The sequence below is a fragment of the Acinonyx jubatus genome, chromosome E2 (assembly GCF_027475565.1).
Source record: "Acinonyx jubatus isolate Ajub_Pintada_27869175 chromosome E2, VMU_Ajub_asm_v1.0, whole genome shotgun sequence".
Classification (NCBI taxonomy): domain Eukaryota; kingdom Metazoa; phylum Chordata; class Mammalia; order Carnivora; family Felidae; genus Acinonyx; species Acinonyx jubatus.
The window spans coordinates 27,615,860-27,642,251 of record NC_069396.1 but is presented as its reverse complement, the minus strand read 5'-3'; the positions used below and the strand labels follow the sequence as shown (position 1 = coordinate 27,642,251).

The 26,392-nt window shown below is 46.6% G+C and overlaps 2 protein-coding genes across 6 annotated transcripts in view; both read left to right on the top strand.

Annotated features, from left to right (window-relative positions):
- Positions 1 to 5,810, top strand: part of SLC12A3 (solute carrier family 12 member 3) — a 42,188-nt gene extending 36,378 nt beyond the window's left edge. For 2 of the 3 annotated variants that reach the window (XM_053209911.1, XM_027044428.2), the window contains exon 26: positions 1,249 to 5,809. In XM_053209911.1, the coding sequence (XP_053065886.1) occupies positions 1,249 to 1,390 (142 nt within the window). In that variant the 3' untranslated portion in view covers positions 1,391 to 5,809. Of the gene's footprint in view, positions 1 to 1,248 lie in introns of all 3 variants that reach the window. The other variant, XM_027044429.2, reaches the window with a different exon arrangement.
- Positions 5,811 to 15,033: 9,223 nt separating this feature from the next.
- Positions 15,034 to 26,070, top strand: HERPUD1 (homocysteine inducible ER protein with ubiquitin like domain 1). 3 transcript variants are annotated; one of them, XM_027044404.2, is made up of 8 exons: positions 15,034 to 15,305; positions 17,929 to 18,006; positions 18,096 to 18,167; positions 19,405 to 19,535; positions 21,596 to 21,718; positions 22,213 to 22,563; positions 23,897 to 24,002; positions 25,303 to 26,070. In XM_027044404.2, the coding sequence occupies exons 1-8, from the start codon at positions 15,153 to 15,155 to the stop codon at positions 25,465 to 25,467; spliced, it is 1,179 nt and encodes a 392-aa protein (XP_026900205.2). In that variant the 5' UTR covers positions 15,034 to 15,152; the 3' UTR covers positions 25,468 to 26,070. The 3 variants fall into 3 exon arrangements, with proteins under 3 accessions (XP_026900205.2, XP_026900206.2, XP_026900204.2); XM_027044403.2 differs by having other exon boundaries at positions 15,035 to 15,305; positions 18,093 to 18,167; XM_027044405.2 differs by lacking the exon at positions 25,303 to 26,070 and having other exon boundaries at positions 18,093 to 18,167; positions 22,213 to 22,406; positions 23,897 to 23,976.
- The last annotated feature ends 322 nt before the right edge of the window (positions 26,071 to 26,392 follow it).

Genomic DNA, 26,392 nt, shown 5'->3' with positions numbered 1-26,392 from the left:
TGCAGCCCAGAGTCACTCAGTCTTCCTTTCTGCCCGGGTGCCCTCAGCTGGGAAGAAGGCGGGTTGCTGCAGGCCCTGCCCATCCCCCGGGGTTGTGTTGAAGTTCAGATGAAATAACGGTTGGGATGGACCGTAGGAAAACAGACTGTAAAGTGCAGCCCCGTGTGAGATGCCGGTGTCTCAAGTTCATGTAACGCCCACTGGGCCTGTGAGATACTGCGCCTTCTCCTGGAGCCAAGAGCAGGGCAGCCGCCGTCATCCTGAAATATTTCTGGAATCTTAAGGTGGTGGAAAAGTCACTTCCTGAAATAGCCGTGATTATGTGGTTGAATGGCCGCCCCAGGGCACCTCGTTATTTGCACGGCATTGCAGTGCGGACAAAGGGCTGTCCCAAGGCAAGGGGGGGTGCTGCTCCCAGGGCCTCACATACACGGCAGGAGGCAGGACAAGAACACACTGAAACATGTGAGCGTATCACACTGTTGCGGCCACAGGCTGGCACGACTTGAGGGGCCTGAGGGGGTGAGATCACCCGTGCGATGGCCCAACTGTACCAGTCTGTGCTCTAGGCACGGGGAAAGGATAGTGAGCAGCACAGACAACAAATGAAAAGAGGTTTTGGAGAGTGGGAAGGGCTGTGAGGACAATGAAACAGGGTGCTGTGATAAAGAGAGACAGTGGCCTGCTCTGGAAGGCAGCTATGTTAACCACTGTATCACCAACGCCCCCCTCACAGGCCAGCTCTGGATAAGGTGATCAGAGAAGGAGGTGCTTGTAAGCCAAAGCCTGAGTGATCTGAAGGAGAGACAAGGTGGAGAGCTGGAGGCCGCCTTCTGGGTGGGGAGAACATCACATGCAAAGGCCCTGGGGCAAGAGCAAGCTTGCCATTTTTTTTTTTTTTTTTTCTGGAATGGAGAGAAAGTCATTGTGTCCACAGGGGTGTGAGCGAGGCCCAGGCTGGGAGGAGGTGAGGTTGTGGAGATAGGTGGAGACCAGATCGTGTGAGTCTTACCAGGGCCATGGCTTTGTTTACACAAGCTTTGTGGGTAAAGGTACATTGGAGTTGAGCTTTCAGGGAGAATGGGAGATCGTTCTTAGGGTAGCTAGGAAGAAGGAGTGGTGAAGGACTCCATAAACAGAGTTGCTATTCAGAAAGCAAGTCATGAGCTGCGGGGGGGGGAGGGGGGGGGGCTGTGCGGGGAAGGCCTCCTGGTAATTTTTCATCTGCCGCTTCTTCCTGCCTTGCAGTACCTTGCCTATAGGGAGGAAAGGAAAGTGTCCGAGCTCCCTGTACATGGCCTGGTTGGAGACGCTGTCCCAGGACCTCAGACCTCCGGTCATCCTGATCCGAGGAAACCAGGAAAACGTGCTCACCTTTTACTGCCAGTAACTCCAGGCATGGCCACGCCTGCCCAGAGCTGAGGAGGCCTGGGACATCTGTTTGTCGGTGGGGACAAGACTCGTGTCCTGATGTCCTTTAACTGGTAGCATCTGATGATCCGACTGAAGGAGCTGGTAGATTTCCAGACTTTGGCTAGACCCCACTCCCAACGGACACATCCTCTGGGCTTTGTTTGTATAGGCTAGGGAAGTAGCAGATGAAGTTGTGTGGAAAGTTCTCTGGTGGATATATATTCCTTTTAAGTTTTCTTTTGATCTTGATTACAACGAATTAAGATTTCCGTCTTTGATTTATCTGCAAATTTGAGTCGGAGTGCTGAGTGTGAATCTGGAAGTTTCTAGACCTTCCCTAGGAGTGCTCCCTCAGTGTACCTCCCTCCTCCAACAGTTAGGAGGATGGACACCCCCCTGCAGCCCTTCCAAGGAGGAATCACAGGGCCCTCTGAGCCTCCATGATGCAAATTTCTTTAACCACTTCTCACTCTCTTCACTTTCGATAATGTGTCTTCAGCATTTGGGTTGGTTCTTTACTAGATGAGGGACTTTCAAACTTGTTTGGGCTGCAACCCCCAGTGAGAAATATATTTTTTGTTGAGACTTGAAACAAACATGCACTGAAACTATAAAGTGTCACAAAACAATACTTATCCTTACTATGGGTGATGCGCTCTGATATTTTCTGTTATATTTTGTTTCCTCTTTTTTTTTTTAAGGGAGGGGAGAGGGAGAGAGGGAGAGAGAGAGAATATCAAGCATAGTCCATGTTCAGCATGGAGCCAGACTCGGGGCTTGATCCCATGATCCTGAGATCACGACTTCAGTTGAAATCAAGAGTCAGATGCTCAACAGACTGAGCTGCCCAGGTGCCCCTCTTTTTCTCTTTTGACGTTGGTTGCAATCCACTAATGGGTGGTGACCCATGATTTTCAGAAAGGCCATGTTGGACATCACTGGCGTTTCTCCATCATATCCCACAGAGAAGGAAAAGGAAGGAAAAAAACATGTGAGGAGGGGTATTGGTGGTGGACGTGTTGAGAACGAGCTTCAAAGGAGGGACAAGAGTTAGGGTGTCTCATGGAAGGATGTTAATTTTCAGGTGTGGTTGGGGAGGGAGGATGGAGGTCTGGTTAGGGATGTTCAGGATGCAGTTTTGGTGGGTCAGGAATGGAGAAGCAGAGAAGAGGTATAAAGATGGCCAGATTGGCAAAGGATCAGAAAGGTCCACGCCCTGTCCAAGGCCTGGTGAAGAGCGAGGGGTAAGGAAGCACCAGCCAAAGACGGAGGCAGAGGGGGCTGCGGTGGAGGTGAGTGCAAGACGGGGCTCAGCAGTGAGAGGGAACCTGGGGAAGATGAGCCTTGCTCAGGTAAGGGTGTTTGGATGCTTACAGAGCGTTTGTGCCAACCAAGCTAGGACGCAAGAGCAGAAGGTACATTAAGAGATGCCCCGTGCCGGTGGGCGAGCCTCCCTGAAAGGGCATTTCAGCTCTAGATGCACCCCTGCAATCCATACAAGTGGGTTGTTGGGAGGTATGACTGGCTGGGCCTCCTTGCAGTGGCCACTTTCTTGAGGGCGGCCAAAGGAACGAGGCATCTTTGGGTCTGGTAAGCCCCCTCCAAGCCCACTGAAGTGCCCACTTAGTCACGAAGGCAAAAATCTCTTTCTTAGGATCAGGAGCCAAGGGACTTCAGTGTCTCCCAGGTCCTGTGGTTGCAGACACCAAAGGCTGGGGGCTTCTAAGCTGTTACAAGCCCCACAGTAGGTTCACCGCATGGGGACTTGGTGAGGGTCACCTAGTGCCTGGCTGAGCTCATTAGGGATGTCTCCTCTGCTCCTGAGGGACCGGAGAGGGGTCCTGCCTCTGAGCCATTCTTTAGACCTGGGACCAACCCCCAACTCCAGATAAGGTGAAGCTTCAGTCAGGGAACGCTTGTCTTTCTAGAACCACATAGAAAACCATTTCCTGGCGAATGGGTGCTCCCTTTTCAGATCTCAGAGAGACCCTGATCCAAGGACAAAAAATGCTCTGGGTTAGGGCGTTAGAAAAACAAACAAAAAACCAATTTTCACTCTGTTGGAAACTGCATTTTGAGCAATGATAATAGCTTTGTTTAAAAAAAAAAAAAAAAAAAAAGCCTTGAGGGGCACCTGAGTGGCTCAGTCAGTTAGGTGTCTGATTTCAGCTCAGGTCATGATCTCACGGTTCGTGAGTTCAAGCTCCGCATTGGGCTCTGCGCTAGTATCTCAGAGCCTGGAGCCTGCTTTGGATTCTGTGTCTCCTTCTCTCTCTGCCCTTCCTCCACTCACTCTGTCTCTCTCTCTCTCTCTCTCTCTCTCTCTCGAAAATAAACATTAAAAAAAAAATTTTTTTTTAAAGCCTTAACAGTAAGGTCAAAAACAAATGAATAAAAAATGTGCTCACTTGGTCAACAGAATTTATTTGTTTTGGAACATGCTGTTTCTCAACTCTGCTGAGTGTTTTGAAAAAATTAACTGTATTGTTTTATCAACCCTGGATTGAACTTTTCTCTGAGCCTCTTCTAGATCTTTAGGTCATATTGCCAGACTTCCACATGAACATTTACAGGAGCCACTAATTTTCCCTTTGCTTCTCTGGCTTGTGTTTGCAGATTCACAGGGAACTCATTTTCTTTTTCTTCTTCTTCTTCTTCTTCTTCTTTTTTTAAATGTTTATTCATTTTTGAGAGACAGAGACAGAGTATGAGCAGGGAGGGGCAGAGAGAGAGAGGGAGACACAGAATCTGAAGCAGGCTCCAGGCTCTGAGATGTCAGCACAGAGCCAATGCAGGGCTCAAACCCGCAAACTGCCAAGGTCATGACCCGAGCCGAAGTCGGACGCCTAACCGACTGAGCCACCGAGACGCCCCATCTTCTGTCTTGATAAAAGTCTCTGAGTATCTCAATCTTACCTCAAGCCAAGAGGTGGAGGGGTTAAGTGGAAAGAGTCACAGCATGGCCACCAGGAGGCTTGGACTTGAGTTTCTGTCTCCTCCCCAAACCGGCAGTGTGACCTTAGATACCCCTTAACCCCTCTGGGCCTCTGTGTAGAACGAGAGAACTGGACCAGAACAGGTGTCACCAGATGGCTGCCTGCTGATGGCTATGGTTTGGCCCACACATGGTTGATCAAAGTTGTGAATGCTGGGGGTGGGGCGAAAACCACATTCTTCTGTCACCCCCCACCCTCAGCCACCACTGCCTTCTGCCTTAATGTGTGATCAGAGGCTCTCAAGGTCCTCCAGCTCATTGTTTGGCCCACAGGGCAGCACAGGTGTGACAGATTTCAGTCCCGTGTGTGTGTGTGTGTGTGTGTGTGTCTGCCTTTGAGTGATAAAATCCTCCACTTTCGTGAGTTTCAGGGCTGGGAAGTGGCTGGGTATGGCCGGAGCCCAGCGGCAGCCAGCAGCCACACTGGCCACCTCAGCAGGGACTCCTCCCTCATGTCCCCCCCCAGGATCCACTGCCCAGTCAGCTCCCAATGTTCCCCTCATCATTTCAGCCTCCAGATTTCACATCCTCCTTCAGTTCCTGCTCAGACTTGTTGTGGCTTTGAAGTAAGCACAGTGTGGCCCATTTTTCACCCAATAGGCTTGCTGAGTTCTACCTCCCAGGCAGAAAGCTGTGGGCCTCATTAGCACACGGAGAGTCCCCATTTGGACTGGGTTCCCTTTTACACACCTGCCTGGCCTTTCCTGCGTGGCAAGGGAGAGATCGGTGTTACAAGGATGAGACCAGCTGGAATGTTCCAAAAGGACCACCTAGCTGCGAGGCCCCCAGGCACAGGCAGAGCAGCCAGGTTACGCTTGTAGCTGTGTTTAGCTCAGGAAGTTACCCGAAAAATGCTGCTAAATTCAAAAGTGTTCACAAAAACAGGACCCAGGAGAGCCCAGCCACCCCTGCATCGGTAACTCCCCACTTGACGTGACGGTTAAACCTATGATCGAAAGCACAAGCATCATGTAAGCACTGCTTCCTGAAAGGGAGCCAAAATAAATTCAGTTTCTAAAAATGCCATGTGGGCAGAACCTTGTGCAGAACCACCTGGCTGAGAGGACGGACAGCAACATGTCATACGGATGAAGGACAGTGTCAACAGAGAACAAGTGTTTTTCATCCCAGCTTAGAGTTACAAATCAAAGGCTTTAAGGATGTGAAGGAGGGAGCAAACCCATAAGAGCAAGGGAATTAGGCCAGTCTCTCTAGAGAAAATGGTGTTTAGAATAGGTTTGAGTGATCAGTAGGATTCTACAGATAGACACAAGGACTGTGGTTGGGAGGAGGTATTTCAGGCGGCATCGGTGGTTTGAACAAGGACTCGAATAAGGAGATCCCTTGTTTGGAAAATAAGAAATAAGCCAGTTTTCCTGGAGCATGAGAGCTGGGGGGGCGGGGGGGGCGGGGTGGTGATAAGATCAGGAAAGTCATAATGTGGAAGGCTCCCCCTCTCAGACCGGGGAGCGCATGACTGACTCAGAGGCACTGGGGAGCCACTGAAGGTGAAGGGGCAGAGCCTTAGAAAGCTTGGCTGGGCAGGAGACGGAGGAGCCTGGAAGAGAGAAGGCAGGGCACCCAGGGAGGAGGCTGTGCAGACTGCAAAGGCAAGTCAGCAAGGCCCAACGCTCTAGGAGTGGCAAAAGCTATGGAAAAGAGGATGAAGAAACCATACCTTCCAGAACTGTGGGTTTCCTGGATATATGTGTGGGTGGAGATAGAGAGCCTGGGCAGCTATAAGAATGGAGAAACCATGTAATATGGAGGATGAGGTACCAAGCTTTCTGGTGGAGAAAGAGAGAGTGGGTTTGGTTTTGAATACTTGAGGTGTGAAGACATCCCAGTGGGCAGAATTGGGGTCCTGGGGCTCCGAGAGCTCAGGGTGTCCACTGTTAGCTGGGCGCTCTTTGAGAACAGAGACCATAAACAGATTTGAGAGTCACATTCTCGAACAGGAATACTGAAGCCAAAGCTTGAGTGAGATCACCAAGAGAGAAAGTACAGAGGATGGAGAGGGGTATAGACTGGACCCTGGGATGGGCTATATTTAGGGGGAAGAAAGAAGAAGGGGTAGTCTAAAAAACAGCATTGATGGAGCAGGAGGAAAGCCCAGGTAACCAAACCCTCAGAAGACCCCCGAGAAAGGGTCAAAGAAGCACAATAGAGCCCTCAGGGCAGCTGTCTGCAGAGGGGCTGAAGCGGCTGAGAAATGCTGTTGAATTTGGGGTATTGGGCATCACTGAGAGCTTTGCAGAGAATAATCTGGTAAAGTGGTGAGTCAGGGCCCAGGGACTGAGGAATAATTTGTAGAGAGAAAAGGAAAGCGGCAGACATGCATATATAGACCTTATGCATGAGTGACCCAGCAAGGGAGAGAAACATAAGGACAAGAAGGTGGGGGAGAAACAAGTTGGAAACCTGAGGGAGAAGTAGATTCCAGAGACGTTCTGATTATTGTTATCTTAGGGCGCGTATCGGTCAGGACAATGCTAGGCTATGTATTGTCGGTGGCTTACATGGCAAAGTTTGATTTCTCTTTTCCGAAGATCTCCATGCTGGTTAGGCAACTCTTCAGGGCCCCTCTTCTCCACATCAACAGCCAGTGATCCCAACTACCTCCAGTTAGTGAGGACACCACTCCAGCCGGTAGCTGAGGAAGGGAAAAGAAAGCTGGAATGTCGTGATCTGGCTTCCAAATGCTTCAGGCCAGAAGCAACATGTTACCTCCGTTCAAAGCTCATTAGCCAGATAAGTCACCTGTCTCCACCTAACTGCCAGAGTGCTGGAAAATTGGAGGGAACATTTGAATATTCACGGAGCCACAAATGTCTCTGTTATAGGGTGGGGGTGAGTAATAGAGACCTGAGTGTATCTACAGGTCAGAGGCGGGTAGATTCAGGATGCAAGAAAGAAAATAATTGACAAAGAGGCGGTAATGGGGAATCAAGAAAATGACTGGCGGGGGGTGGGGGCGGCAGGATTTTGCCAGTCAGAAGGGAAGGCCTCGCTGATGTCTGCCAGCCCAAGGGTGCAGAACTCTCAGGACACCTGCCCTTGTGACTTTCCCTGGCGGGGCTCCTGAGCACCAGGGCAGATAGTGAATGTGCAGAAGGCAGCTGACATGTTCCCCAGCAATGGGGCTGGCCAAGCAAGAATGGAAGGCCAAGGCAGAAGGGAGTCAAGGAGAATGATAAGAATACCTGGAGAGGGCTGACCATGAGCTCCAAGGTTGCTAAGAGGCCAGAAGTGAACTACAAGAGTTGAGATTTGTGGGGCTGGTCTCATGAGGACAGAAAGGGTGCTCGGTGCGAGTGGGAGAGAGGGAGACAGAAGAATACAGGGTAGTTTGTGGTTAGTATGTGTGAGATTCTGCAGGAGGTAATAATATTCTAGCAAAATCTAGAGCTTTTTTTTAAAGTTTATTTTATTTATTTGGTGGTGGGGCAGGGGGGTGGGCAGAGAGAGAGGGAGAGAGAGAATCCCAAGCAGGCTCTGCACCATCAGCACAGAGCCTGATGAGGGGTTCAATCTCACGAAACATGAGGTCGTGAACCGAGTCTAAATCAAGAGTCAGGTATTCAATCGACTAAGCCACCAAGGCACCCAATGTCCACCATTTGACTATGAGATCTGCGAATGTGGCAAGTGGGGTGAACATCTGGGTTATTGGATGGATGGTAGTGAGATCTAGAAGTCTCAGGGGAGGGCCCAGGGCAGCTGAAGGGTACTCAGGGGAGAGGCTGTTTACCAACCGGCATGGGGTATTTCAATATCTCAACTGCTGAAGTAGCTCAGTGAGTGCACATCAGCCATGATGGCGACCACATCTGACTCATCGTTGCACCCCGACACCCAGCTTGGTGTTAAAGCGTATGGTTCAGTGACATATAGTACACGCACGCTGTTGTGTGACCGTCACCACCACCTAGCTCCAAATGCTTTTTTGTCATCTTGAAAAGGAAATCCCAGACCCATTAAGCAATCCCTCCTCACTAACCCCTGGCAACCACAAATTCTGTCTCTGTGAATTTGGCTGCTCTAGATATTTCATATAAATAGATTCATATTCAGGTGACGGACATTTGAGTCGTTCCTACCATTTGGCTATTATGAACACTCTGAATACTCGCGGTTAAGGTTTTGTTTAAGCTCCTGTTTTCAGGGGCGCCTGGGTGGCTCAGTTGGTTGGGCGGCCGACTTCGGCTCAGGTCGTGATCTCGCAGTCCGTGGGTTTGAGCCCTGCGTCAGGCTCTGGGCTGATGGCTCGGAGCCTGGAGCCTGTTTCGGATTCTGTGTCTCCCTCTCTCTCTGACCCTCCCCCGTTCATGCTCTGTCTCTCTCTGTCTCAAAAATAAATAAACGTTAAAAAAATAAATAAATAAAATAAACTCCTGTTTTCAGTTCTTTTGGATATATACCCAGGAGTGGAACTACTGGGGCATATGGTAACTCTATGTTCAACCCGGGTGTATTTTTAAACCTTGTAAGGGCCAGGTTTAGAAGCGCACGCTGCAGGTAACTGTCAGGACCATTGTTGGCCGCAATGGTCAACCTTGACTGGCCATACCCCTTGGTGTCTCCCATTCAAGAGGCACCTGGGGTTTTCAAAAACCGAATCGGTTTCAATTTTCTGTGAATTAAAAAGGCATGTAACAAGCACTTTTAAGAGATCGGCAGCACGGTTGGGAAGCTGCAGGAAGTGGATGCCACACTGCTCAAAGATTGAGAACCATAATCTGAGATACCTCTTTCCTTTATCAAGCAAAGACACTTCCCCCATCACTGGCCCGGCAAAAGGGAGGATTTGCCTGGGGCGGGGGAGCTACTTTTGGTGAGGAAAGAAAGCTGCTTCCGGCCTTGCTTAGCAAGGTCACCAGAGAGTTGCTATGGAATGGATTTCGTGAGTATAGAACAGGATGTCCATTTCCTGGGCCAAAGAAGATGGCGCGCGTGCGTGTGTGTGTGTGTGTGTGTGGCCAAATTGGGACTTCAGAAATGACCATAAAAGGCAAGGTTTCGGGTTGGAGCTTGGGGGGAATCTCTAACACCCCAGTAAAATAAGAGATCCAAGAACAAAGTACAGAGGTGCAGTGGGCCCTAATCACCAGTTTGTTTAAAATAAAGCACGTGCACTGTCAGTGATCTTTTGCCTGTTCGAGATTTGCAAAGGCCCCTTCCAGACCTTCACGACCGGACTGTAAAGGAAAACAGTTCTTGGCTCCTTCTTCCCTTTCCCCTCCTCAGAATTTAAATATGAATTAGGTCACAGCAGAGACAACATCACGGAGGTGCTACTACAATCAAGATAAAATATCTCCATAGTCCGTTCAATTTCCACATTTCCAGAAATCTCATTTAAGAATATGGATTTCCCGGGGCACCCAGGTGGCTCAGTCTGTTAAGCATCTGACATGATCTCATAGTCAATGGGTTCGAGCCCCACATCCGGCTTTGTGCTGACAGCTCAGAGCCTAGAGCCTGCTGCCTCGGATTCTCTGTCTCCCTCTCTCTTTGCCCCTCCCCCCTCATTCTCTGTCTCCTTCTGTCTCTCAAAAATATATAAAAGTTAAAAAAAAAAGAAGAAGAAAAGAATATGGATTTCCCTTGGGGCACCTGGGTGGCTCAGTCAGTTGAGGGTTGGACTTCAGCTCAAGTCATGATCTCAAAATTTGTGGGTTCAAGCCCCACATCGGGCTCACTGCTGTCGGCCTGTCAGCCCAGAGCCTGCTTGGGATCCTCTGTCCCCCTCTCCCAATCTACCCCTCCCCCGCTTGAGCTCTTTCTCAAAAAATAAACAGAAGCATTTAAAAAATAAGAATATGGATTTCCCTTTAGCTCACTATATTTCTTTTTCTGATCTGCTTGAATTTCTATCTTTGAAAGACACAAAATAAGTATGTATGATTTCATTTATATGGACTTCCGGAACAGGCAGAACTACTGCTCGAAAACTTCCCACTGCCCACAAAAGAGGCTCCAGCTCTCAAGGGTGGCCGTGTAAAGTCTTTCCTGAGGTGGTCCCGAGAATTCTTTCCAGTCTTACCTCTCGCTGACATTATCATTATTACTAGTTTAAAATAAGCCCTGTACTTACTGTCAAACTTGACCAGTGACTTCCAAACCTGGCCCTTGAACCAGTACCAACTTAGATGCATCAGGCCCCGTTTGCTAGGCCTAAAAAGGGACCCAGACACCCATCCTGCGTTTCTTGTTTGTTCATTTACACGTTTAGTGGAGGCATAATGTGCACACAGGGAAATGCATAAATCTTAAGTGTGCAGCTTGATCTGTTTTGACAAATGCCTGGACCTGTATAAGCCACATCCTATGAAGACAGAGCATTTCAACACCCCAGAAATTTTCTTCGTGTCCGGTGTTGTGTCGGTAAATTTTAATATCTGATTCCCTGGGATTAAAAAAAAAAAAAAAGCAGCCTCTCTTTGCAGTGTTTGCTGATCTCTGTGGTGTAAATATTCCCAGCATGGCCAATTTCAAGCTATCAATAGGATGTCCCTTGAAAGAGTTCTCACTGAAGAGGTTCACAGTGCGTTCTTGTGACCCAGGACCAGGTGACCTCGGCACACCACTGCTGTGTCCTTTCCAAGTCAATCTCTGTCACCTCACCCCCCAGGCAACCATAAATCTGTTTCCTGTCACCATAGATTAACTTTCCTTATTCTAGAGTTTCATATGAATGGAACTTTATAATATGTACTCTTTGTGTCTGTTTCTTTCACTTATGGTTTTGAGAATCATTCACGCTGCTGCCTGTATCAGTAGTTGGTTCCTTTTTTAAAAAAAAAAAAAAAGGTTTATTTATTTTTTGAGAGAGTGCAAGCAGGGAAGGGGCAGAGAGAGGGGGACAGAGGATCCCAAGCGGGCTCTGTGCTGACAGGCTGACAGCAGCGAGCTTGATGTGGGGCTCCAACTCACGAACGCAAGATCATGACCTGAGCCGAAGTGGGACGCCCAACTGACTGAGTCACCCAGGCGCCCCAGTGGTTCCTTTTTATTAGTGAGTAGTATTCCATTGTGTGGATGTTCCATAGTTTGTTCATGCAGTCTCCTGGTCATGGACGCCTAGACTGTTTCCCAGTGTTTGGTGCTATTAGGAATAAAACTGTCTTGAATGTTCTTGTGCCAGTCTTTCATTTATTTGGGATAAATCCCCATGAGTGAAATGGCTAGGTTGTAGGGAGGAGTGTGTTTAACTTTATGAGAAACTGCCAGAGCGAATTCCAAAAGGGTTGTACCATTTTACACTCCTGTCAGCCACGTATGAGAGTTCCAATTGCTTCATAGCTTCGCCAATACTCAGTCTTGCAGGGGTCTTCACTTTACAAGAGAGTTCCTTGGGTGATCCTCCTTCACAGCCAGGTTTAAAGACGACTGGGCCGGACTTGTTTCAGTTTGCTAAGTACTAACGGCCAACATTTGTTGAGCACTTACTGTCTGGATCTGTCGCAAGACCTTCAGCAATGTTCTATTCATCAAGCCTGACAACAATCCTACAAAGTAGATACTATTATTTTTCTCATGTTGCGGAAGAGGACAATTTGGTACAGAGAAATTAAGTAATTTGCCTAACGTCACGTAGCTCTCAAGTGGCAAAAGCTAGGTTTGAAAACAGGCAGTCTGGATGTGGGACCCCGAGTTTAATCACTGAGTTATACTGCCTACACAAATTCTGTATACAGGCACCCTGTTGGGCTTAATCAGTAATTGCCGCCATTATTATTTGTATTCAAACATGCATCCTTCAAAGTTCAGCTTAGATTCCACCTTTTCCATCAAGATTTCTCTGACTCCCCCTCTCCTCCTGGCACTGCGGAGTCCCTCAATGTAATCATGATTCCTTCAGGAAAGTGGGAGACTTTTGGGCTGTCCTTTATGTTTGTATTTTTGTACTGTCTTATCACGCCCATACTGTTTGTAAGGTTACTAAGAATAGGGTCACTCTATGTTTATCTTCCTATTTCTGGCATGTTTATGGCCATGTATCTTCCTATTTGTGGCAATGTTTCTCTAAATATGCTTATAGGCAAAATCACGAAAGTCCTTTAAAAGGAGCTCTCTAGGGGCACCTGGATGGATGGTCACTTCAGCACCTGACTCTTGACTTTGGATCAGGTCATGATCTCATGGTGTGTGAGTTCCAGCCCCGCTTCGGGCTCTGTGCTGACAGCTCAGAGGCTGCTTGATATTCTCTCTCTCTGCCCCTCCTCAACTTGTGCTCTCACAAGCATTCCCTCTCTCTCTCTCTCTCTCTCTCTCAAAATAAATAAACTTAAAAAATAAAAATAAAAGGAGCTCTCTTGTTGGAAGATAAAAGGGAATCACAGAAATTAGATTCCCTTTGCCCTAAGGAAAAAAACTACACCCCTTTACTTTCTTACTACTGGGTACAAGTGGATGGGCTGTCTTAAGGGGTCCTAAGAATTGTCACTGCAGGCTAGAGGAAACCATGCCATGTGGCATACTTAATTTCCCAGGGAAGTCAATATCACCTGCCTGGCTGCCTCCTTTAAGGCCTCTGCTTGTTTTACATGGCCTGGCCCCATCTGTCAGCTTCTAGCTAGGTGCAAAACTACCAGATCATAATCAGTCACCTTCTTCCATCCTGATGTATGAAAAGCAGGACCAGCTACATGATTTATGGAGACCTAGGGAAACAGGAAAATGCAGAACTTCTTGTTCAAAATTTATTAAGAATTTTCACATGGTAACAGCAGAGCATTAAACCAAGAGTGGGGTTCCACATGACTGTATAGGTCCCACTTCTGTAAAGCCAGCCCTGATGAAAAGGGACAGAGATCCTCCTCAGCAGACAAAAGCCAATCACAAAAAGTTGAAGCACCGTGGGGACAATTTCTCTCTAAAGCCCTCCACCTCCCTTCTTAACATAAAGCCTGCTGAAAAAGAAGCCACCCGAGGGGCACCTGGGTGGTTCAGTCGGTTGAGTGTCTGACTTCAGCTCAGGTCATGATCTCACTGTTCTTGAGTTTGAGCTCCAAGTCAGGCTCTGTGCTGACACCTCGGAGCCTGGGGCCTGCTTCGGATTCTGTGTCTCTCTCACTCTCTGCCCCTCTCATTTGTGCTCGGTGTGTATCTCTCTCTCTCAACAATAAATATTAAAAAAAAGAAGGAGAAGCTATCCTAGTTTTGTGTTAGAGTAAGGCCGACTGTTGTGGATTGAATTGTGTAAAAGGATGCTGAAGTCCTAACTCCCGTACCTGTGAATGTGACCGCATTTGGAAATATGGTCTTTGCACATGATCAAGTTAAGGTGAAGTCATTAGAGTGGACCCTAATTCATTACAACTGGTGTCCTTATAAAAAGGGTGGATGGAGGGGGGATTGGGACAGAGACAGACGTGCACGCAGGGAAAATGATGTGAAGGTATGCACCCGGGAGAACGCCATGTAACCACGAAGCCAGAGACAGGATGATGCAGCCACACACCCTAGAACTCCAAAGACTGCCTGCAAACTACCAGAGGCTAGTAGAGTAGCATTCCAACAGATTCTCTCTCAAAACCTTCAGAAGGAACAAACCCTGCCCGACACCTTGGTGTCCCACTTCTGGCCTCCAGAACTGCGAGACGACACATTTCTGTCCTTCAGGGCGCCCGGTTTGTGGTACTACAGGCACCAACCAGACCAGGCTCCTCCCATTAGCCTCCTGCCCTTGTCAAGTTCCCGACACCTGCACAAACAGATGTTCCAACAGGACTGGAATAAGGATGGGGCCCGTGCAATGTCAGTTTTGTTTTTCAAGATCTTTTTTTCCTACAGAGGGGAGGGAGGGAGGGGGCCTACGTCAGAGGGGCCTTAACTAAGAACCCTCCCTGGCTTGTCTCAACTGCAATTTAAAGGAAGCATGTGTTAGTATCCTTTGAGGCGAGGCCTTCTGCAAGGGTCTCCTAGCCTAAGCTGGACTGTGGCCCGTTTGCCAGGCACAAAGGTGATGTCCCACGCTTGAGGGTGTAAGGTTCACGTCTGAGGCCACAGACGAAGTAAGTGGCAAGTGCGGCTCGGAAGCCTTTGTCCGTAGCCCCAGGAAGAATCCGCCAGGCTTCCTCCTCGCCCTGCGAAGGCCTGTGGGGCTGCCCTTCAGGGTGGGCTCGCAAACGGGTCGACCCAGCCGTTCTTTGGGCTGGGGCGGCGGTAGGCGTGGGGAGGCCTCCCTAGCAGGGCTGGTTGGAGCGCCAGGGCAGGGAAAGGGGAAGTGGGCCTCGGCGGCTGGGGGTGAAAAGAGGCGGGGATTGCTGCTTTGTGAGGAAACAATTTGCAGAGGCCGCCAAACCGGCGGTCCGCCGGCCAGACCCTCCGCGAGGCACCGGGAGCAGCCCAAGCTACGTAGCACGCCGGTTCCGTCAGGGCCGAAGCGCACCCAAACATGGCCGCCGAACGGGAGCTCCGGGGCCGCGGCCGCGACTCCGGGTGACGCAACGGCGGCGGGTTGCATCAGCCCGCGCCCACGTGCTCGGCCCGTCCCTCCGCCCACGGATCCGGGCGCTGATTGGGCCACGTTAGGGCCGTGACCTCCGCCTCAGCCAATGGGAGGCAGCCACAGAGTGTTCTCGCCGCAGAGCCCGAGTACGAGGTGCCTATAAAAGGCGCCCGAGGCGGGGGCGCGCGTCCCAGAGGCGCGTACAGTCGTTGCGGGGTTTGCTGGGCGGCTGCGACGCCGCCTGCCTGGCATCTCAAGAGCGCCGCGGAAGCCCCAAGCGCCGCCGACATGGATGTCGAGCCCGAGCCCGAACCTGAGCCCGTCACGCTCCTGGTGAAGAGTCCCAACCAGCGCCACCGCGACTTGGAGCTGAGCGGCGACCGCAGCTGGAGCGTGGGCCGCCTCAAGGCCCATCTGAGCCGCGTCTATCCCGAGCGCCCGGTGAGAGGGGCCCCCGACTCCCGCTGCCAGCACCCACTCCCGGCCCCGCTGTCCTCACCTCGGCCCTCCTTGCGTCCGTCTCCCCTTCCCCTACAGCTTCTCTTCTCCCTTCGCCATCTCTCCCCCGACGGCTAGCCCTCACCCGCTCACCTCCCCTGGCTGGGGTCTCCCCGTTCCCTGTCCTACCGCTGTAGGCGCCGCCTCGCCTTGCCCAGTGGCCATCACCTCCACGTCCTAGGCCACCGTCGTCTCGCCTTCCCCTGTCACCTCGCCTCCCGCTGTACCCCAGCCCCTCTCCCCGCCCCCTCCCCCCAACCCGGACCACTGCCCCGTCCCCTAGATCTGGCTTCCGGCCTTAGCCACGCCTCTGAGACAGCAGTTTGACCTTGGGTGAATTATTTCACCCTCTCAGCCTCAGTTTCCCCGAAAAGACAGGGCGACTAGGTGTTCCGCATTAGGATTGCATCCACTGGATAGAAGCGAGGACACGGAAATGGTTGGAAGTGAATTTTCTGAATGCAGCGTGTCGGTGCGGAGCGGAGGAGGCTCCCTGGGCCAGTGCTAGGGAGCCATGGTGAGCGCCCAGGGAGTGTGTACTTAAGGTCCCACGCCCAGGAGCGAGACGTGGCTTTTCCCCGCCCTGTCCACCTTCCGCCCGGGGCCCCTCCCTGCCGCGCCGGACTCCGCAGCCTTTGCCTAGTCCCCTGGCGCTTTCTGGGTAGAGTGAGTTAGAAGGGAAGCAGGCGGCAAGAGTCTTCCTGAGTCTGCGTTTTAAGACTTTGGCCCCTCAATTACAGACTTCCTCGCTTTGTTTTGGTTGACACATCTGTCAACATCACCCTTAGCACCGCCCTCTCTCCCCACCACGTGATGGAGGCTGTGAGCTGGACCTTCCTGTATTTACTTTCTACTCTGTCTGATATTATGTAAGTGTCAGCAGTGTGCTTTACTGCCCACAAGTGTAAATCCCCATCAGACCAGAGAAAGCATGGGGACCCAAAAACACTGTGAAATTGTTCCTCATTATCTGAAGAGTTGCAGTGTGTGGTAGCTCACGGGTCAGGTGGTTTTTGTTCCTGATTTCAAGGTGGAATGTAGAAGTGAGTTTTCCTTCTGACTTATTCTTTTGAATTTTGTGTATTTATCTAATAAGCTTGCATTTCCTTAGCACTCACCTTGGGACTGTTTGTAGTTTCACTGCACCTGCTTCCAAGAAACTAGGTGGCCGTGTTAGATACAGATTGGCGTAGTCTCTAGTTGCATCACTTGGTAAAAGGCAGTGTTTTGGAGGAGAGCTTCCCTTAAGGGCTTCCTTGGGTGACAAACATGACTCCTATTAAGTCTGAAGACCCAAAGTTGTAAAAGGTCTCTCAGGTGTGTACATTGGTGCTTAAAAATTATGGCTAGAGAGCACTCAGCATTTGGTTTCTAACCTGAGAAGTCTTACTTTTATAATAGTTCAACATTTATTATTTTTTTTCAAATGAGCTTTCTAGGTAAAGGCACAGAATATCAAGTCAGCCCTTTAAAAAGGAAAACAATTTAAATTACAGGCACCTATTGATTTCAAAACCTTTACTAGTGTGGAACTCTTTAATGTAGGATCCCACCTCTGCAGTAGCATTTTACAAAATTATGTGCATGGGATTTCCCTATAAAGTCAATCAGAACAGTGGTGAACGCAGTATCCACTTCGGTTCTGTAGTTTGTTTTAGGTGCACAGTGTCAAAAAGTCCTGATTTCTGCAGATAAATAGATGCGGTTATTGTTTTGATTGTTTTAAACAGTTTGGTTTATAATCTCCAGCTACTTGGCAGGAGCGGCTTTATACCAAATTTTGCAAAATTGTTTATTCTGGCATTGTTTGGTGATCACTACCTACTTTGGTATGTGTCATTTGATGCCATTATTTTTAAGTATGTTTTTTAAAGGAATTAAAACTAGATTTTTAAAAATCAGATTTGTATGAAAGTGTGCAGAGTCCCTGTGATTTTGAAATCACTGGAATGGAGAAGTGGGTTTGGAATCTTGACTCTTCAACAGCAGGTTGACTGTGGACAAGTCAATTTCAGACTTTTCCTCCCTTCACATAGGGATACTAAATCTCACAGGGTTATATGAAATGGTACCTACACACCATCTTCTCTATAACAGGGTTTGTATTTTGGGAAGTCTCTTTGAGAGCTTAGTTTAGAATTGCCTTATGTTATCTCAGGACAGTACGAGGTCGTTTCGGTGAAGGCTGACCTTGATTGGGAGTACTTTGACTGTTGTGTGAGACCAAACCAGGTTTTGAAGTTAGGCTGTAGGATCCCCAAATAAAATTTGTGTTTTTAGTGGCAGAAAGGAATTTCCTTAGGACTTTAAAAGTCAAGTAGTTGGCCGTGGTTTTGTGGACTAGAGATCATTTGCCATCCTAAATTTATTTGCATGTTAGAAATTCAAAGTTCAGCACTTTCTAAAGGAAAGGTTTGTATATGAGACTTTTGTAAAAAATGTTTTCCTGTGATTCTAGGAAAAAAACACACATATTCAAGTTGTTTGTATAAAACAGTTTCTTCTGTATTTGGGAACTTGTGTGAGCTAAGTACTGACCTGTGCTTCTCTTTCTTTCCATGACAAGCGTCCAGAGGACCAGAGGTTAATTTATTCTGGGAAGCTCTTGTTGGATCACCAGTGTCTCAAGGACTTGCTTCCAAAGGTACATCATTTACACATTAACTTTTGAATGTTTAAGCACTTACAAGGTTGAATTCAGGTCCTAAAGTACCTCCTTATTACTTTTAGCAGGAAAAACGGCATGTTTTGCATCTGGTATGCAATGTGAAGGGTCCTTCAAAAGTGTCAGAGACCAGTACAAAGGTATGTCTGCTTTTTCAAGATTATAACCATCTGTGTCATTCAGACCCACATGGTAAAAATAAAGGGAGTTGGATAAAACTCTGAAGAGATTTTATTACCTTTTTATCAAGTAAAATTTTGTTTCTCCCCAGTGAGAATAAAGAATGAGAAACTTATCAATACAAGTGTGTGTTTATTATTACAGTAGTAGACTGTATGCCATTAGCGTTGTAGTAGAAGAGTAGAGTTCTACATTACTGTATCTTTTGGGACATAATTTGACCTACAATAGCTGTGAATCCAGATCTCTGAATTAGCAAGGCACTCAAAATGGGTTTTTATTAAATTTAGCACATAATAAATTTCTTCTAAGGAATCACTAATTTTTATAAACAGTACAAAAGTGAATATATTTCCTTTGGAAATTTTCTATTTTTTTTTTTTTTTTTAATGTTTATTTCTGACAGAGAGTAACAGAGCATGAGCAGGTGAGGGACAGAGAGAGAGAGAGAGGGAGACACAGAATCTGAAGCAGGCTTCAGGCTTTGAGCTGTCAGCACAGAGCCCAACATGGGGCTCAGACTCACGAACCACAAGATCATGACCTGAGCTGAGTTGAAATTCAACCAATTGAGCCACCCAGGCACCCCTTCTTTGGAAATTTTCATCATGATTTATTTAATTGGATAGGAAAAGACCACAATCTCTATCAAGTGATCTCTAAAGACTTACATTTGACAGTCAAAATTGTTTATTTTTCATTTCATGGTGTTGATTTGAATATATAGTAATAATATTCTAGTGTAGTGATGGACTGTAAATTAGCATTACAGCTCTATTTCCTAAAACATCTGAACATAGCATAAAACATTCTTTCCTTTAGGTTGCTGGCTGGGTTGTATTTATAAATCTTGTTGGTCAGATTTGGTTTCTTGATTTAGTAAATTTAGCACTGTAGGATCTGTAGAACATTATCAGGATGCTTTCTCACCAGTGATAACTTCATTGGAAGATTTTAATGAAACCACAGCATAGTTATTCTAGGAAAAAATATGGATTTAAAGAATATCTGTATATTGAATTTGGGTTGAACAAATTTCAGAATATTTTTTACATAACACTGCATCTATTCAATTTTGTGAAGTTCAGAGGTCGGGGTGAGGGATATAAGCCATTCACAGCAGAATAATCCTTTCAGTTTGGTTGCAGACTGTTGCATCAGATCCTTTGTTTTAATGTTCATCTTCCACTTATTTAGGTTGCCGAATCCACAGAGCAGCCTGCTGGTCTTCATCAGGGACAGTATCCTGGGGATTCCTCAGGTGATAGCTTAAGGCAAAGGGAGATTCTTCGGAACCTTTCTCCCTCTGGATGGGAGAACATCTCAAGGTGAGTGTCATAATAAAGAACCAGGTTTATACAACATGGATGTGTATCATTTGCGTCAGTTTTAAGAATAAAGTGTGTTGATAGTATATAGTCGCAGAACTTAATGTACAGAATTTTGCTTTAAGGGTTTCACTTTAAAGATTTTTTATTTATTTAACTCTTCTTAATACATAGCCTTTTAAGTACATATAAATATAGGGATGCGTGTGTTGACAACGTAGGCATCTCCCCTCCCACATGGAGATGCTTTGCATTGTGCTGACCTCATGATAGGGAATTAGTGCTGCTGCAGAGGAAACAGCTGGTGTAAGCATCTCGCAGCTGCTTTGCTGAGTAGCTTTGTGCTTTGTCTATCATAACAATGGGTGACAAAAGGTGAAAAATTGTTTAAGAAATGCTCTGCCAAGAACTGAGTTGGTGGTGCTAGAAAAAAGATCGTTTCTTTAGAGCAGTTAGAGCTCTAGACTAAATGCTCTGATGTTTGGATTTCATAACTCCTGGAACACCTTATTATGAAAGTTCTTATGAGAAAAAATCATTAACTATGAGTTGAAATTCTATAACCCCTCCATTCCCCTGCTTCCCTTTTCCTACTAGTTTTTAATATTTAATTTTGACAAGTCAGGTCTTTAGGGAATGAGGAGTTGTTTTTTTCTTCATGGAAATTTCAAATACACGCAAAAGCAGAGGGAAGTGTGCAATGAATCTCTGCATAACCGTCCCCCAGGCCCAATAATGATGAAGGTTTTGCCATGCTTGTTTCATCTATTCCTCTTTTGCTTTTTCCTTTTGCCGTAATTCCCAGACATCATGTCAGTTCACCCCTACATACTTGAGTAAAACCATAGAGTTATCTTGTATATCTACAATGCTGTTCTCATCAGAGCTGCAAAAGCACTTTGTTATGGTCTCATTTCCTTGCACTGCAACTTTTTTGAATGATCAAAACCAGTATTCTACCAAGACCTACTTGAACTGGAATACCATTTTAGAAGCACTCTGGGTAGGGAATTTGGGTAAAAGACTGTCAGCCTATAAATTGGACAATTGGATAGAACCACTTAAAATTGCCTCCCTTATTCTGGCTATACAGCCTGAGAATTGTGGCCCATATCTATGTGAATTTCACCTGGATAAAGCTTACCGATTTTATCCAACACGTATTTATTGAACAGTCAATACATATAACTTTGTTTAAGGATGGGAGTTAACCAGCAGAGGTGTTGACATAATCCATTCATGATCTTACCATAAGTTTTTATAGTTTCAGTTTTGCAAATTGCTGCCAAAGGAGTTCACTCTGTTAAGGCACACAAGGCCAAAGATGACACTCCTATGCTCTGCCCTAGGCTGTTTAAGAAACAGGAGTTTGGTGTCAAACAGGTCTCAAATCCAGCATGCTATTTAACCAACTCAGTGACTTTGTGCAAATCCCTTGTCTTCCCTGAGCTCTATTCAGACTCCTTTCTGTGAAATGGAGGGGATAGCCCCCTCCCCACAAGGTTGTCGGGAATCCAGTGAGGCAACAACCCAGCAGCTTGTAGAGGGCACAGGTGGTCAGAAAGCATGTATGAGTGATGCCACATATACACAGAACTCTGCCCCCATGTAGTCAGATTTAGGGGTGGGGAGAAATGGCTGTCAGAAGGAAGAGGGAGTTTCCTTCAGGAAAGGCTTTGAGAGAGATGTGGCTTTTTAGAGCTGTCCTTTGAAGGATAAACAGTGGGTTTCGAGCTGCAGTGAGACTCAGCAAATGAAAAACGGGAGTGAGTATCCATCTAGTCTGAAAGGGTCCAGCTTGTTTATATGCCATAGCAACGACATGGCATGAGAACCCAGTGCTGGCCCCGGGCGCTCGTTTCTCTGGGGTCTGGACCATGGTAGGAGGGCTTTGGCAGCACTTTCCGTGCTTGGGTCACACGGGGGCATCGCACAGTAATCTCCCATGTAGCTGTCATGGAGTTTTTGTCTCTTTGACCTGAAATCCTTATTGTCATTTAAACTTCATTTATTCATACCAAACCAAGTCAAAACGAGTGTTTTTTAACAATGTTTTGTAGGCCTGAAGCTGCCCAGCCAGCCTTCCAAGGCTTGGGGCCTGGTTTCTCGGGCTATACTACCTACGGTTGGCTGCAGCTCTCCTGGTTCCAGCAGATCTACGCACGGCAGTACTACATGCAATAGTGAGTCCTTTCCCGTCATGCTAGGCACGCCCGGGGTTAGGAATGGAGGAAGGAGTGTACTTTCATCAGTTTCTGCAGAGCTCTGTTCTGTCTGGTTCGGTGGGCAGAGGAGAGTATAAATGATATCTGCTACCTAAATCGTGTGTTAATTCAGGAGTGTTTGTGTCTGTACCTACTTTACTTCCTTTTCGGTATGTGGTAGCTTTAAAGTTTTGCGGAAGGTTTAATTAGTTTTTTTAACATACCATACTTTCATCGTGGCCTTAATGTTTAACTCCAGATGAAATTTACGGCCAGTCTCTCTTAGGAGCAGAAGAGGCATGTATAGATATGACTGTTAGTAAAGAAATTCTTCACTAACTTAAAAGTCAGGTTTTTCATGTACCTACGGACAGTTCTTAACAGTAAAAGACCCTGCGTAAATAAGATTATGAGAAGCAGTCTTCACGGTGATTTGCTTTCAACAGTATCTGCCTCTATCATTTTTATTTTAGTTTAGCAGCCACTGCTGCCTCAGGGGCTTTTGTCCCCTCACCAAGTGCACAAGAGATACCTGTGGTTTCTGCACCTGCTCCAGCCCCTATTCACAACCAGTTTCCAGCCGAGAACCAGCCAGCTAATCAGAACGCTGCTCCTCCAGTGGTGGTTAATCCCGGGGCGAATCAAAATTTGCGGATGAATGCACAAGGTGGCCCTATTGTGGAAGAAGATGATGAGATAAATCGAGATTGGTTGGATTGGACCTATTCAGCAGCCACGTTTTCCGTTTTTCTCAGTATCCTCTACTTCTACTCCTCCCTGAGCAGGTTCCTCATGGTCATGGGGGCCACCGTTGTCATGTACCTGTAAGCACATGATTTTGCTTTCCTTTTTTCCCTTAATACAAATTAACACTGCATGGTGACTCAAGCCAAGTACAGATTTTTCTCTTTCTGAGCAGTCTCAGTCATTGTTAATGGAAGTGTATTTCAATAGCATATCATTCTGGCACTTTCAATGCAAGGAACTGATGGCTTGTTTGGGCACTGCTGAAAACACCTCAATCGTGTGTGAATGCAAGGAGAACATTCTGTTTTCTTCTAGATAAGGTACCTGCCAGGCTCATGAACCACAATAATAACGGCCGTTCTGAGGCATGGAAGGGAAAATTGATTTGTTTTGAATAAAAACATGTTTACCAAGCTGCAGCTGCTGCTTTCCAGGATAAAGGTCAGGCACTGACTGTCAGCATAGCTCTAAAGGGCCAAGGAACCTGTACAGACCTGACATTTGGCTTGTCCTTAGCTCAGAGTGGTGGTTCTCAACCAGGATGATTTTGCATCCCCAGAGTGTGACGTTTTTGATTGGCAACTAGGGGGTGGTCCTGCTGTTATCTAGTGGGTAAAGGCCAGGGATACTGCTAAACATCCTACAGTGCATAGGACAGCCCCCCAGTAAATACCTAGCCCAATACGTCAGTAGTGCCAAAGTTAAGAAACCCTGGCATTGAGTGACATGTCCTCCTTTGTGGTCGAGACAGACAAATATTTCCTCTGTGGTGAAAAAGAATTTTTACTTTAGTTTTAAAAATCTTGAGAAATATCTGAATAAAATAAAAAATACTCATAAATCCAGAATTAATCATTACTAATATTTTGTCATATTTGCTTCAAAACTTGCACTTAATTGGATTTTCCAAATAAAACTTCTAGTCAGTTTAAGTTTTATAGTCTCTAGAATCATATATTTAAGTGATCAAATTTAGGTATTATTATCTTAGGTTATTACATATAATCCCAGTCCTTCTGTGTGTGTGTGTGTGTGTGTGTGTGTGTGTGTGTGTGTGTGTGTATTTATCCCTCCCCCATCCCCCGGTTCAGGTTTTCATGTGTAAAGTTTAGTTTGGATGAGCAAGCATTTATAGAGCACATACTGTGTGCTGTTAATGTTGCCCGGCATACAGTGGTGAATAAAACATAGTCCCCATAGTGACCTTGAAGAAGCCAATGGGCAAGTGAGGAAGTCTAGGAGATGGTGTGACAGAGCATCTCTGCAGATCTGCCCGCTGTGAGCTTATAGAGCACTGCTCTGATTGGAGGAGGGGAGCAAGGGGAACGTTATCTGATCAAGAAGACTCAAACTCTTGAGTAAATTTCACTGTGATTAGCTAAGATGAGCTTTTATGTGCTTCCTTTGAAGGCATCACGTTGGATGGTTTCCATTTAGACAGAGGCCAGTTCAGAACTTCCCCAATGATGGTCCTCCTCATGAAGCTGTAAATCAGGACCCCAACAATAACTTACAGGTAAGGAACTCCCATTGGAGTCCAGCAAGCTTGATGTGAAGTGCCGGGCTCTCAAATCCTTAACCTTTAGATATTTAGCCTCCTGGTTTACCATTTCATTAGGCGGAAGTTTCAAGATTTTTTCAAATTTATTCTTAGAGCAGTAGCTATTGTTTTTTTTAATGCTTATTTTGGAGGGAAAGAGAGACTGAGCATGAGTGGGGGAGGGGCAGAGAGAGAGAGAGAGACACAAAATCTGAAGCAGGCTCCAGGCCCTGAGCTGTCAGCACAGAGCCTGACATGGGGCTCGAACCCACAGACTGTGAGATCATGACCTGAGCCCAAGCTGGACGTTAACTGACTGAGCCACTCAGGCGCCCCGAGCAGTAGCTATTTTTAAAAAACATTGAATGTGCCATAAAGTCCATCAGGTATTTTTTGGCATTTGGCAGTTTGCATTTTGGCATATGTAAATAATGGTTTTTTTAGCACACTGTTTTTGAGTGTTCAGTGGTCTGTAACAATGTGTTCTATCATGGAAACTGCTATTGGATAATTTTTTTTTGTTAAAAAAAATTTGTTTTGATGTTTATTTCTGAGAGAGAGAGAGAGAGAGAGAGAGAATAAGAATGAGAATGGGTGGGGGAGGGGCAGGGAGAGAGGGAGATATAGAATCCAAAGCAGGCTCCAGGCTCTGAGCTGTCAGCACAACCCAACATGGGGCTCAGACTCACAAACCATGAGATCATGACCTGAGCTGAAGTTGAACGCTTAACTGGCTAAGCCACCCAGGCACCCCAGCTAATGGATAGTTAATCTAATTAAGGATTAAGAATATAAGCATGTCTCACAGAATAGATGTCCTAGAGAACTTCCCTAGATTTATAAAGCAGTTTAATGCATAATCCTAAAGGAATTCTTTTATATTATTAATTATCACCCTACTATTACCATTTTTATAATACAGATTATCACCTTGGGTTTCTATTTTTGTTTCTTAACTCAGAATACTGCCAAATTTAGAATATTCATAGTTAATGAAGTGGTTAACTTAACTCATGAGTTTAATAAAGATGTAGTTACCTCCTTTCTTTTAATGTTACTGCCAGGAACTTTCAGGACTGTGAGAATGTCACTAGCACAGTTGTGCTGTGAGGCCTGAGAACTCCATCCAGCCTAGGACACCATTCCCTGGGGTCCTGTCTGCCTGGCTGCTTTGAATATGGGGCCAGGGATTTAGTCTGCCCTCTCCTAACATTATTACATTATTTGGTATTTATCACGGTCCTGATTGTGTTCTCATTGTATTTCATAACTGCAGGAAGGTCCCGATCCTGAAATCGAAGACCCCAACCACCTCCCTCCGGACAGGGACGTACTGGATGACGAGCAGACCAGCCCTTCATTTATGAGCACAGCCTGGCTTGTCTTCAAGACTTTCTTTGCCTCTCTTCTTCCGGAAGGTCCCCCAGCCATAGCAAACTGATGGTGCTTGCTTTCTGGCTGCTGGAGGCCTCGACAGGCGTGGACTGGATCATCTAGCTCCAGCTAGATTTCCTCACCCAGCCATGGCAGTGGCACAGAATTAGTAAAGAACCAACAAGGAGAAGGACATGCTTTTGTGGTCAAGCAAAAGCAGAAACGAAGACGTGAAGCCATGATTCAAATTGATGAACAAAAATTTTGCCCAAGGCTTCTCCTGTCTTTATTCTGAAGAGCTTTAATATATACTGTATGTAGTTTAATAGGCATTGTAAGTAGGAGGCATTAGTGTCGCATGCTTATGCCTGAGGAACTTTTCAGATGTGTGTGTCTGCATGTGTGTTTGTACATAGATCTCATAGATGCAGAAATGGTTCTGCTGGTACGATTTGATTCCTGTTGGAATGTTTAAATTACACTAAGTGTACTACTTTATATAATCAATGAAATTGCTAGACATGTTTTAGCAGGACTTTTCTAGGGAAGACTTATGTATAATTGCTTTTTAAAATGCAGTGCTTTACTTTAAACCAAGGGAACTTCGCAGAGGTGAAAACCTTTGCTGGGTTTTCTGTTCAATAAAGTTTTACTATGAATGACCGTGGAAGAGACTCCTGTCATCTTAGCATTTTGCTCCATGTCCCTTGTCACTGGAGGGTCAATAGTTGAGTTGCTGACTTGCAAGTAATCTGAATGTTTTGCTCCTTTTTATAAAAGGACTATTTGTACCAATAAAGAATGATAAGGTAAGGCCATGAAAGTTTTAATTTACTAAGAATATACTGTGTTTGTCCCCATTCCCTGTTTTCAGCAGTACTGGCTGATACACTAACCCCAGATTTAAAGTTAGTAACATTGGGGCACCTGGCTGGCTCAGTCGGTAGAGCATGTGACTTGATCTCAGGGTCGTGAATTCAAGCCCCATGTTG